The sequence below is a fragment of the Pituophis catenifer genome, unplaced genomic scaffold (genome assembly GCF_029215685.1).
Source record: "Pituophis catenifer annectens isolate HBS135680 unplaced genomic scaffold, rPitCat1.0.hap2 SCAF_11, whole genome shotgun sequence".
NCBI lineage: Eukaryota > Metazoa > Chordata > Lepidosauria > Squamata > Colubridae > Pituophis > Pituophis catenifer.
Window position 1 is genome coordinate 609,935 of NW_027256891.1, and position 13,214 is coordinate 623,148.

Below are 13,214 nucleotides of genomic sequence, written 5' to 3' on the forward strand. Positions count from 1 at the left end.
ACTGCTCCAGCTGTTGCCTTTGCATCTGAGTGCGGCCACACTCGTATTCATGGGAAGTCTTTATTTATTTGAAAAACTCAAGAAACTAGAAATGCTTATCTGTGAGCTGTATATGACGGCGGTCATCCTTGCAAAAAGAGTTCCCAGGTTCCCTTTTTCAAGAAATACACAATTCCTGTATTTACTTTTCTCCCTTTTCTCCCCCCCCCTCCCGATAGTTTCCTATAGAACCACATAACTGGAAAGTGCCTCATCTGACCCACCCTTATTTGGTGCATTCAGCTTCATTTCAGAATCCTCCAGTAACGGGGGATGTACAAGGTAGATCCTGTCCTACAGTTTGACAGCTCTCATTTTCAGGAAGCTCTTCCTAATTTCTTACCTGGATCTATTTCCTTACGTTTCAACTTCTGGTCTTGCCCTCTGGGGCAACAGAAAACAAATCCTTCCTCCCTACAGCTTTAGATTTCTACAGGCTGCTATTAACTAGTGGAACAGCTGCCGTCAGAAGTGGTGGGGGCTCCATCACTGGAGGTTTTTAAGAAGAGACTGGACAGTCACTTGTCTGAAATGGTAGAGGGTGTCCTGCTTGAGCAGGGGGCTGGACTAGAAGACCTCCAAGGTCCCTTCCAGCTCTATTCTGATAGATTGGTTTTTTTCTCCTCTCGATCACCTCTTTCGTAAGCTGAACATACCCGCTTCCATTAAATTTCCACGCTGGACAATTTCCGTTCCTAGGTCATTTAGTCCTCTTCTGAGATAGTTCAGTTTGTCTTTTTTCTTCTTCTTCCAGATTGTGATGTTTGGAATAGGGTGCCCTCCTCTATGTGGGCCACGGCCAAGGCAGAATAGAGAGTGAAAACCATTTCCCACAATCTGGACTCTACCGTCTTGTTCATTTAAAGTAGTATTTACTGCTTGGCAGCTTCACCACTGTGGTGTCCTGGAATACCTGGATCCTTTGCGGGTGCATCATTGTCCAGCCAGGACTCCCCCATTCTACACCGCTGTCTTATCCCTTTTTTTTCTCCTAAGATGCAGGACTTTGTCATTGTCCATGTTACACATCAACTCCCATCCTGGTCATTAATATTATTAGTAAATCATTAGTAAACCATTAGTAAAGGTGTGGTCCTTTCTTCCCAGCTGAATGGAGCCATTAACAAGAACTCTTTAGGCATTGTAGTCATCCTACTATGGGGTTGTCTGATAGTGGCATCATCTAAACCAGATTTCCCCATTCTGCTAATGAGAATATTGTGGGTTTTAATGAAAGCAGAGGCCATGCAGTTAGTTAAATTCAACCTTGTAACCAGAACTGAAGTCAAGGAATTGAGTCAAGTTCTCACATACATTGAATCAAGAAGAGTTGGCAAGGGCCAGGATGTGATAGGTAGCCTGTGGCAGCCATTTTTTATCTACAAGCTGGAGAAGTGAGAGAGGTCTGCCTGCCCTTTGTCTTTTTTTTTTTTTAGTGCTGGAGACCCAGGCACTGCTTGAGATGGTTGTATTAGATACTGCATGTCTCTGAACGTGGAGAATTGGGGTGGGGTGGGGGTCTCAGGTATTAATTCATCTCTTGATTTGATGTAGGGGCACTGGGAATCTCCTGGGTCAAATACTACTGCCAGTATGAGAAGGAAACAAAGATGTTAAGAATGACACCCATGGAGCAGAAACCAGGAGCAAAACAAGTGAGTAGCTTCTTGCATCAACGGTGGGAAACCAGGCAGAACCTCTGCACCCTTTTGGTAGCCCTTAACGAATGCAGCAACTTGTGGCTTCTGCCCTCTTCTCTAACTTTCTGGTCTCCAGTTGAGACGTACTTGGCTTTGTTCATTTGTTTGTAATCTTCACCAACTGATTTTAGAGTGTTTAGAGGCAAAACCGTGCAGGCTGGCGATTGTAAGAGCTACGAGACATTAGTTTGGGGAAACCTCCTTTTAACAAAATGTCAGATTTGCATTGTGTCATTTGTCAAAAGAATCACAAACAGGACAACTGATCTTCTAATAACCTGCAGGATCAGGATCAGCTGTCTGGGCAAGAGAAAATCTTCAGCATTTCCCCAAGACTTCTATCTAGAATTCTCAAGCTGAGGACGCTGTCTTGGATCATACCAAAATCTTTTATCTCACTAACCTTTATTGTTCCTCCAAAATGCCCTTTTATCAAGCAAAAAGTAGTTCATTGTAGACTTTTTCTCAGTGTAGCCTCTCTTAAAGGAGCAGCATTTCTGTTAATACAGGCAAAATTTTGCATGTCTAAACCAAGACCTCTCTTTACTTGCAATTCCCTATTTGCATCTTTATCAATTGGAAAAATCTTTCTACTGAAACAGCAGGAAGCTTTGTTTCACCTGCTTACATTGCCAGCAAGGGAAGGAATATAAAGTTCCTGAAAATGTTCTTCTCCTGCCAAAAAGACTTTCTGATATTCTTCTTCTTCCTGGGGAAGTTTGAGCATTTCCTTTGGATTTCTCTGTGATGCCTGTCCCAACTGATCTTGTTTGGGGTGGTGGAGGCAGGGCGGCTGCCGATTGTCTCTCCAGTGTGCTGGACCCCTTTGGCTGCCCCTGCTTCCCTGTCTGAAGGGGTCCCATGCAGGAAATTCCCTTCTGATCTTTCTAAATGGGAAGAGTGGCAGACCAGGAGTGCTACAGACCGGGACATACGTTGCCACAACAGAAAGCAGGGTGTTGGCTAACTAAAGAATGTGGTAGTGCCTTGGTCAACTTTTTTCTTCTCTTTTGGAAGAAATCTCATCAAATAGAATGAGACCTACTGGAAAGAAATGCAAAAGAAGGAGTATTTTTGCGTGGGAAGCAAATGTTTAATTCTTGCCACACTGCAAACAAACTGCACCCCAGGTAGCAGCTAAGTTTTTATTCCCTTTCATTTATATAGCTGCCCATCTTGCAAATGCAGCTGTGGAGGGTGCAGATAGTATTAAAAATCCAAAAGCAACAAACGTAAAAACAAATAACAATAACACAATAGTGACATCACAATGCCTGAAGACATTCTAAGCCGATTCAGAATAAGGAAGATCCCATCAGCAGGATCAGCCGCCTTCCAGCCCCACATATTCTGACCAGGGGTGAAATCCAGCAGGTTCTGACAGGTTCTGGAGAACCGGTAGTGGAAATTTTTCGGAGAACCGGCAAATACATCTCCACCCCAGACCACCCCAACGATGCCCTTGAAGTGATGTCCCGGTGCCTGGAGGCGGTGCGGGTCTGGATGGGGAGGAACAGGCTCTGACTCAATCCCTCCAAGACTGAGTGGCTATGGCTGCCGGCGTCCCGATATAGTCAGCTGGTGCCATCGCTGACTATTGGGGGCGAGACATTGGCCCCCACGGAGAGGGCGCGTAACTTGGGTGTCCTCCTGGACGCACAGCTGTCTTTAGAAGAGCATTTGACGGCCGTGGCCAGGGGGGCTTTCTATCAGGTTCGCCTGATACGCCAGTTGCGCCCCTTTCTGGATCGGGACTCCCTATGCACGGTCACTCATGCCCTCGTTACTTCCCGCCTCGACTACTGCAACGCTCTCTACATGGGGCTCCCCTTGAGGAGCACTCGGAGGCTCCAACTGGTGCAGAATGCGGCCCCACGGGTACTTACGGGGGCGATATGGCGCTCCCACGTGACACCTCTCCTGCGCGAGCTGCATTGGCTTCCAGTGGTCTTCCGAGTGCGCTTCAAGGTGTTGGTTCTCATCTTCAAAGCGCTCCATGGCTTAGGACCCAGTTATTTACGAGACCACCTTCTGCCTCCGATAACCTCCCACCGGCCAACACGCTCCCACAGAGAGGGTCTCCTCAGGGTGCCGTCTGTCAGGCAATGTCGGCTGGCGACCTCCTGGGGAAGAGCCTTCTCTGTGGGGGCACCCGCCCTCTGGAATGAGCTACCCCCAGGGATACGACTGATCCCGGACCTCCGGACCTTCCGCCAGGCCCTGAAGACTTTTTTATTTCAGCAAGCCGGGCTGGGTTAAAAAATTTTTTAATTGGGTGAATTTTATGGGTAACGGGGTTTTAAATTGGAGAAGCCTAAGATAATTTAATTCTGTTTTAATGTATTTTAATATTTGTATTGTGTGTTTTTAATTTTGGCTGTTCACCGCCCCGAGTCCTTTGGGAGAGGGGGCGGTATAAAAATTTAATAAATAATTAAATAAATAAATAAACAAACAAACAAACAAACAAACAAACAAATAAATAAATAAATAAATAAATAAATAAATAAATACCACCTCTGGCTAGCCCCAGAGTGGGATGGGAATGGAGATTTTGCAGTATCCTTCCCCTGCCGCGCTAATCAAGCCACACCACGCCCACAGAACCGGTAGTAAAAAAAAAACTGGATTTCACCACTGCTTCTGACCCCCTGGTGGCTCCATAGAATGGATGTGTTGGGTGAGAGTAAAACGGATGAGCTCCTCCCAGTCGGGGTGAGTGTGCCGGCCGCCCGTTGAGAATCCGCTGGGCTCCCTTCCATATTCTTTGTGACCAGGCAAAACTTGGTCTTGCTGGCTCATCCAGGCAGAGCAGGACCGAGTTCCTGGCAGCCATGTGGCTGCCTCCTCAGAGGGCTTTTGCCTGGGCATGCGACTCCTGGCTCCAGACCTCCAGTGAGGACAGATGGTGGTCTGCACAGTTGGCAGCTGTGAAGGAGCCCGTGGGTTGGCCAGAAGAAGCTGTAGGCCTCCTGGTTCAAGCCACAGTCCTCCCGGAAGGGAGAAGGCAAAGCCTGCAAAGTACCTCCCTCTCCTGTCACTTTCTGTCTCGGTGCCTCTTGCCCACATTTTACCTCCTCAATTTCTGCTACTAGGATTTGGGCTTTTGGAAGGAGAGTGGCCAGGTGGTGTCAGGAGGCCCATCACCATCATTGCCAGAGCCCAGGGCCACCCAGACATCCTCCGCCCACTTGGGGCCATCCAGGTCTTCCTTTCCCCCCTTACGTACAGTTTTGCAGATCCACTTGATTATTACTCTTGCCTAAAAAAGAAATGAAGACGCTCACGGTAATTGCAGAGTGACCCTCCTGGCCCAGGAGGCTGGCTGCTGCCCCGAACTTCCTCCTCCGTTCCCCTTCTGTCAGGTGCCCCCCTTCCCCAAGTGCCACTGCACTGTGTCCCCCTTCGCATCCCACTCCCTGCCGTTGGGCCTGGATGGGGTGCTTTCTCAGAATCTGCTGAGCTTCCCAGGAGCCTCGAAGTGCTCCGAAGTGCAGGCAGAAGTGAGGCTGCTCCTTCAAGCCAGTGGCAGGATCAAGGCTTGCACAAGATCCCACAGGGCCAGTTGGGGGCTCCTGGCAGAAGAATGAAGCCTGACCAGGAGTCCAGCTGAAAAGGGCACATCTGCCAGGCTCCCCCTGCTTCGGCCCTCAGTCCGGCAAGCTTTCCTGTAATGAGAAAACGTTGGTTCCTGGTCGTGTGCTTTGTTTGGCTGAGATCAGATTGAGATTAAGATTAAGCTTTCAACTTGCATTGATTGGAGGGTTGGGTATTACTCTTGACGCCTGCTTCTAAGGCGCCACCTTCCCTGCTGTTGGTGTTTCTTTTAAATGTAATGTTCTGTTTCTCTCAGGGCACCACTGTACATTTGATTCTGAAATCCTGTGTGCGAAGGAAGACGGACTCCATAGACAAAAGGTTTTGTTTTGACATTGAGACCGTTGAAAGGTGAGCTAAACCGTTGGCAGCTTCGATCCCAGTGAAATATTGGGCCGCTCCTCTTTAAAGGTTGTGCAGATAAAAATAAACAATAATGAAGGTTATGAAAGCTTTTCCTCACTCAGATGAGTGGGAATGTTATTCTATTTGAGAGTTGAAGAGGTTGTAGGGATCCCCCCGCCCCCCCCCAGTGGATAAATGGAGATTGAAGCTTTCTTGACCAATCTCTCTCCTTTCTCTGTTTCCACACGTCAGGTGAATGCTGTCATTTCTCTGGGTCTGCTCTTATTTTTTGGAAGGGTTTCCTAAAATCATTCACATGGGAGTTTTGGTGCTTTCTGCCTGCAGTGATGGAGAATTTCAAGAGGAAGCAACTCTTCTCAGATATAATATTAGTGGGGATTTCTGTTCCCTTTGAGCTGTTTGTCAGATGTAAATGCCTTATTCTCTAATGTGTAAATAATGTATATATGGAACATCAGGGGTTAACTTATTCTTTGGACTTTAATGTATTCATAATTTACCACTCCCATTCCTGGCTCCACCCCTTGTATATATAAGGAGCCATCCTCCCCATTTTCCTTGCTTCTATCTTGAATATTCAGCGAATATAGAATGCCTATTATGATTAAAGAGAGATATATTTAAATCTCTAACTTCTATTATCTTTATTGAGTCTGATCCTGAAAATATTGCAACACTGTTGTTGGCATCTGGATTGGATGTTGGTTAAAAATCCAGAGCTGCTTGATGAAGTCATGGCAGTGTTGATGATGAGACGCTTGACTTAATAAAATATATGCTGAAAGAAAAAGGGGGAGATTGATGGAAAAATGGGTTAAATACAGAGAGAAAAATGTAGAAATGATTTGATAAATTTGGTATATTCTTTGAATAAAATAAATTTCATGCGCATTTGTTTTCAGTTTCGGATTGAGCTGAAATAGGAGTCTGGCCCTTAGTCCAGGACTTAAGTCCTCTTGATCAAACCAGCGACGGGTCTGTTTCCTCTGGTTTTACTTGCAGCTGAGCAGCTTCCAGATCTGTGGATTTCAGCTCCCAAAGTTCCCCAGCCACCATGGCCATTGCTGAAATTTTGAGAGATAAAATCCACATATTGAGAAGTTGCTCAACTGGAGAAGCACTGATCTACTGTAAGAGGAGAAAAATCATCCCTCAGAATGAACAAATACTTCCCTCCAATTGCTAAACTTTGAAGCATTAATATACCAAAGAGTCCTTCCTGAAAGAAGCCTGCCTCCTTTTCTCACTGCGAGCCCTTCCTTCAGCCTCCCTCATATTTTTCAGTTTTATTTTGGGAGTTGTAAGAAAAAATAAAAGCTCCATTTGAGTTGGCTGTTAATTTTTCTTTCTTGTTGTCCCCCGCTGAATTTTATGCAGGCCTGGTGCCATCACCTTACAAGCCCCCTCGGAAGCCAACCGACGGCTCTGGATGGAGGCCATGGATGGGAAGGAGCCGGTAGGTAGGGAGGGCTGCTCCTGGCTGAAGCCGGAGCATCGGCTGGTCATTTTCCTCCTCTGAGAATGGGACTTTCAAGGAGCCGTTTTGGACTGGCAAACTCTCCACAAAAAGGGTTTTAGCTGTTTTTTTTTAAGGATAAAAAAATATGCCTTGGCAGAGTTAAAAGGGTGCCTTGGGATTAGTTTTCAGGCCGGACGTCCACTCAGAAGTAAAGTCCCCCTGAATGAAGCTGGACATCATTAAAGGGTGGTGTGCTCAAGAGAGCACCTGGCTTCTTAAGACCGACCGCCAGATGGCATTCACGGATCTCCCTCTCCCCCCCCCAATATATATATATATCAAGAAATAATTGAGTTGTTGAGCTCTTTTAAGAAATTAATGTCCTGGCAATTTTTCACATTTTATTTTTTTTAGTCTTTGTATTACGGTATTATATCAAATTCCTGGCATCGCTTCAGGCCCCTCGGGGGTGGAAAAGGGTAGCATGACTTCCAGCTGAGCCTGTTGGGAGAGTCAGAAAAAGAAACCGAGTCCCGTTTCTCTTCCCTGTCGCCTCTCAGGCTCCGCTATTCACTCTGCCGCATCTGAACTCCCTTCGAATGTCCAGCGTCACAGCTTAGCGCCAGGCCTGCCCCTCGTCTCCTGCCCCTCCCCAGATAGCCGCGGTTCCCCATCCCTCTTTACCTGGCCTGCCTGGCCATGAGCGCTCTGACCGGAGGTGCAGAGGAAAGAAAGCAAAGGAACCTCAGCCAGAACACGAATCCCCGATCCTTTCCTGGGATGGGCTGCCAGCAGGAAGCACCCGAGAATGGAAAGCAGTTGTTAAAAATCCCACCATTCAAAATGATGCTACCTGAAGCGTTTCAGTTCCAATGTTGGGCAGGACCCGTGGAGCCGCTGAAGGCTTCTGCCAAAGGCCAAATTAAACTAGACAGGATAATAAGAATTGTTTGGAGTTTCAGCCGCCACCGAAAGGGACAGAGCATGTTTGCCCCCTAAGCGGCCCCTATTTACCTCAAGAAGCCCCTCAAGGTCCGTTGCAGCAAAGGCTGTTGGCGCTTTAAGGGGGTCTACATCACCTTAAGGAGCCCCCCGTGGCCGGGTTTGCTGAGAAATTCACTCTCCTGGTTGTGTTCGGTGACTTTAGACATTCGGTTTTATTATATTGCTTTGTTTTGGACCCTTGATGGAAAGTGGGCTAAAATTCATAATTAATAAATAAATCTTCATTTTTGTTCATTATATCTGCATAATAAACAGAGTTCTGAATTAATAGTCTTAGATTACACTAAATTGCAACATTTATTATTGGCACATTAAAGCCAATAATTTTAAAAATCCGTTGTGGCTTCTGAAAAAAATACCCTGCAAATTTCTTCTGAACAGAGTTTGCTAGAGTTACTTTCCCAAAATAGGATGCTTTTCCTATGATTTTTCAGATAGATTTTCTTGAATCTCTGCAAAAATTATTTCTGGCTTTGCTTAGATTCCTTGCAGCAACTGAGTAAATCATCAGAGAAACCTTTTAAACCTTGAATCCTGCACATGAAGCTTGCCTGATATTGGAGATGAAAATCCAGGCTCACAGCAGGATTTCTCGGTTGTGAAGAAAAAAGGTTGTCCAACACCAGGTCTGACCTGGTAGGAAAAGGTGGGGGGGATCCTATGTCAGCACCCAACTGGATACTCTTCCCGCCCCCTCCCCCCCCCCCCCCCCCCTTTAAGAGGAGATCCTGGCTGGTTTGCAGTCTCTTCTCGGGTGTGGTGATTTCCAGATATGGCAGCTGCAGCAGAGCATTCTGGGAAACGAGAGGGACCGTCTCCTCCTCCGGTCAGATCTTCTGTTTCTGACACACTTGGAAAGCAGCAGGTCTGGGTGTTGGGGGGGGGGTGCGGGGGGGGGGGCTGAATAAGTGGAAAACTGAAAGGGGGAAGAAGGAGCAGGCCCGCGAAGCAACTGGGGCAATGTGTGGTGCCCCTGGAGAGCAACCTGCCCAAAGGGGCCACATGCTGACCTCTAAACTTTGCCCCCTATTTGAACTGCCAAACTGATGGCAGCCGGTGATCAGCAGAAGTAGCCTGCAGTACTGCATTTAGTTTTGGTCGCCACAATGTAAAAAAAATGTGGAGACTCTAGAAAGAGTGCAGAGAAGAGCAACAAAGATGATTAGGGGCCTGGAGGCTAAAACATGGTTGCAGGAACTGGGTATGTCTAGTTTAATGAAAAGAAGGACTAGGAGAGACATGATAGCAGTGTTCCAATATCTCAGGGGTTGCCCCAAAGAAGAGGGAGTCAAGCTATTCTCCAAAGCACCTGAGGGCAGGACAAGAAGCCATGGGTGGAAACTAATCAAGGAGAGAAGCAACTTAGAACTAAGGAGAAATTTCCTGACAGTTAGAACAATTAACCAGGGGAACTACTTGCTTCTAGAAGTTGTGAATGCTCCAACACTGGAAATTTTTAAGATGATGTTGGATAACCATTTGTCTGAAGTGGTGTAGGGTTTCCTGCCTAAGCAGGGGGTTGGACTAGAAGACCTCCAAGGTCCCTTCCAACTCTTCTCTTCTCTTCTCTTCTCTTCTCTTCTCTTCTCTTCTCTTCTCTTCTCTTCTCTTCTCTTCTCTTCTCCTCTCCTCTCCTCTCCTCTCCTCTCCTCTCCTCTCCTCTCCTCTCCTCTCCTCTCCTCTCCTCTTCTCTTCTCTTCTCTTCTCTTCTCTTCTCTTCTCTTCCTGCATTCTAACCAGTGCGCCACCACGGCTCTTTAATGAGGGTTTATATCTTATTTATACCTTATTCATCATCCACCCAGCAATTACTTTTCGCTGTTGCAGTTTTGTGTCCTCCAGATGTTTTGGAGTAGGCGAAGGCCTGGGGGTGGGCCTGGGGGGTTCCTCAGCGTATCTCATCCTGCTATGGAAGAAAAGATGGTAGATGCTGCCAGGGATGGTGGGGAGCAGCAGGCCCACTTGCAGGACAGGAGAGGAAGCCTTTGCTTCTGTATGGAGCTGCCCAGCTGAGTTGCTGTTGCCAGAAGCAAGCACTGCTTTGGGGAGCGATGGCGCTTCATCTGGGGCGCCCTGTGCCTGGGCAGGGGAGGCTGGAGCAGCCGCACAGAAAGGGCTGCAGAGGGAGGAATGGAATGGAAGACATGAAATGGTGGGTGGCCCTGTCCTCAAGAGGGAGCCGTAGCATTGACGGGTAGCAGTAGGATGTCCCTCCCCACTAAGCTAGAGAGCCAAAATTTGGAAGACAAGAGCTGTGTCAATTCATATTGGGAACAGGCCCTTCCCAATGCTGTTTTTAGCAAATTAGAAACACACACACACACACACACACACACACACACACACACACACACGTCCAGGATGCCTTTTTTTCCATCTTAAGCATTTAAAGTCTTTCACTGTAATGTGCAGCTTGGCAAAGACTGCAAAGATGAAAATTAACCCAAGTGCTTATTTTCAAATGATGTTCTCTCTCTTTCTTTGTCTCTCTCTCCCCTCCCCCCAATTCCTTTGTCCTGTCATGCTTTTAATTGACCCCCCTCCCCTCCCCTCCCCTTTGCTGTTTAGATCTACCACAGCCCCATCACCAAGCAGGAAGAAAGTGAGTATGTGACTTTTCCCAGCATTGGGGGTGCCAAAGGGAGTTGCTCTGTTTCAGAGAGAGCCCCCTGCTGCCCCCTGCTGGTGGCATGTCTAGGTTTTGTAATCAGGCTTTAAAATAGGAATGATCAGCAACGTTGCAGGGTCAGGAAATTTAAAAGGTTCAAGTCAATGAACCTCCTTTTTAAAAAAAACGTCTTGCATTTTGTTTTGGGAAGGATCTTCCTTTCATGTTCTTCAGTATTGCTCAGACTTCAGCATCAACTTTTTGAATAGGCTTCCAGAATCTATCCAACTGCAGGCAATTCACAATCTTGGTTTTCTGAAAGGGTAGCTTGCCTTGCACCATTTCCAAGTTTTAGCTACAAATATCTTTGGATTTTCTTCAGCAGCTTAGTAACTTTTTATGAGAGCAGCACAATTCCCCTGTTAGACTTGCTGTTGTTTTTGAAAACACCGGTCATTACTTGGCTGCAGGATAGCCTTAGAAAAGAGGAAGGGTGGCAGTTGCTCTTTTTAACTTGAAGTTCTCGGTCCCAGGAAGCCATTCCTCTTTCTCCACATATGTGACTTGGAGAAGTAAAATGCAAGGAGGTGGTAAGAGTGCAGCATAGATGTGCCCAGCTCCTTTCTTCCTGCAGGATCTGTGCCTGCATGAATTAAGCTTAAAAAATTGTTTTTAAAATAAAAACAAAAAAAATTAAGGAATTTTTTTTTTAATACTGATTGTTAAAATGATAAATGAATATTATAAAGAGCTGCTTAGATTTGAAGTTTAAGATTTAGGGTGATTACATAATAAAATGTTAAATGTTAGAATAAGATGTTAAATTGAATGACAAAAATTGGGTATAGATTTGTTTTTGTTTTGTTTTGTTTTTTCTTTTTTCTCTCTTCCCCCGCCCCTCTTTTTTTTTTTTTTGTTAAGATGTTAATTGATGAAATTTGGAATTTATGCTGGATCCAAACCTTTGCTCTAAAAAGATGTTGTTTTATATTTTATGTTAAAAATAAATAAAAAAAATTTCAAAAAAAAAATTAAAAAAATTAAGGAATAGTTAATTAGAAATGTTCATTACGGCCACCAAATGAGGGCTGAATAGCCAGGAGAGGGCACAAAGCCATCAGAGGTCTAGAACGGGCATGTCCAACCCGTGATTTATATGCATTAACTCCATTATATATTTTTCAATTCCTCTTTGCTCAGTGCAGCCCAGCCAGGCCAGACAGCTGGGTCTCCTCGCTGTAGAGGGTTTCAGCCCCAGTCTGTTAACCCTGTCATCCAACATCATTAATAGCCTCTTAGAGATATTTTAATTAGCATATGTATTCCTGCACGTGATACACTGAGTCCAAACTGACTTCAGTAAGGATGGGGCTTTATGGGGAAAAAATAGTTTTTCTGAATTCTCATGGTCCTACCTGCCCCCTCCCTACCTGCAGTATGTGCCTCCAGTTCTCCAGTCTTCCGCCCACTTCCTCCCCAGTCCACATAGTTAAGGACTTACAAGAATTGGAGTTCAACACCTGTGGACATGCCATAAAAGGCTGGTATAAAACAATTGTACCTTAAATCTAATCAGAGAGGTCCAAATACAGTGCAGACTTCCCTGACCGCTATACTGAATTTGGTTCATTTCTTATCCAACCACATTTGCAGAGCAGGGTTGGGTTTGAAGTTCCAAAAAGTCATTTTGTCTTGTGGGATCTGGAATCACCTGCTTTCTCCTTTCATAACCACCAGGACTTAGAGTAAATCAGGTCCTTATCCCAGCATGCTTTACGTTGCTTGCTCTGACTGGCAGCAGTTTTTTAACATCCCACAGATTTGGGCCTGGCCATACCTGGAGGAGGGCACGATTAAACCTGGGGCCTCTTGCCACTTGAGCTGACCTTATTGTTCATGCCTCATCAGCTGCTCCATAGTTTCACCCTCAGTCGGAAGGAACGGGAGCCTTTCTTGCCTGCATGTGCCAGCAGATGCTGCTGCATAAAAGCAGCATCACGTCTTCAGGGGGAGCAAAAGAAACATGTTCTTACTTGTTTTTCTGGAGGTTGCCGAGGGATAATTTTTTCTGCCTTTTGTTTCGTTTTTTTGCAACAGTGGAACTGAACGAGATCGGCTTCAGATTTGTCCGGAAATGCATCAATGCAGTAGAGACAAATGGTAAGGATAGCACATGGCCCATTGGATTAAACTAGAGCGAGACACGGGTTCAGTGGTGGGGAGGCACGTCTGGCTGAGCAGTCCTTAAAGGATGGAGCATCCCCAATTTATCTCTTGTAGTTGCATCTTTCCACAGGGGAAGCAAAAGAGAAATTCCTCTTTACCTCCTTTCTGACCCCAGCTTTGAAAGACTGTTTAGGTCATTCCCCCACTCCCACCCCAACCTTGACAGCTTTAAGATCTCTCGATTTCAACTCCCAGAATTTTTTTATTTTATTTT

At 46.0% G+C, this 13,214-nt stretch overlaps 1 protein-coding gene across 2 annotated transcripts in view; it reads left to right on the forward strand.

The window, feature by feature from the left end:
* The window catches only part of OPHN1 (oligophrenin 1), a 118,195-nt gene that overhangs the window by 57,002 nt on the left and 47,979 nt on the right, over window positions 1-13,214 (forward strand). For both annotated transcript variants that reach the window (XM_070951838.1, XM_070951839.1), the window contains exons 9-13: window positions 1,594-1,694; window positions 5,593-5,687; window positions 7,080-7,158; window positions 10,735-10,768; window positions 12,872-12,934. In XM_070951838.1, coding sequence (XP_070807939.1) covers window positions 1,594-1,694; window positions 5,593-5,687; window positions 7,080-7,158; window positions 10,735-10,768; window positions 12,872-12,934 — 372 coding nt within the window. The remainder of the gene's footprint in view (window positions 1-1,593; window positions 1,695-5,592; window positions 5,688-7,079; window positions 7,159-10,734; window positions 10,769-12,871; window positions 12,935-13,214) is intronic.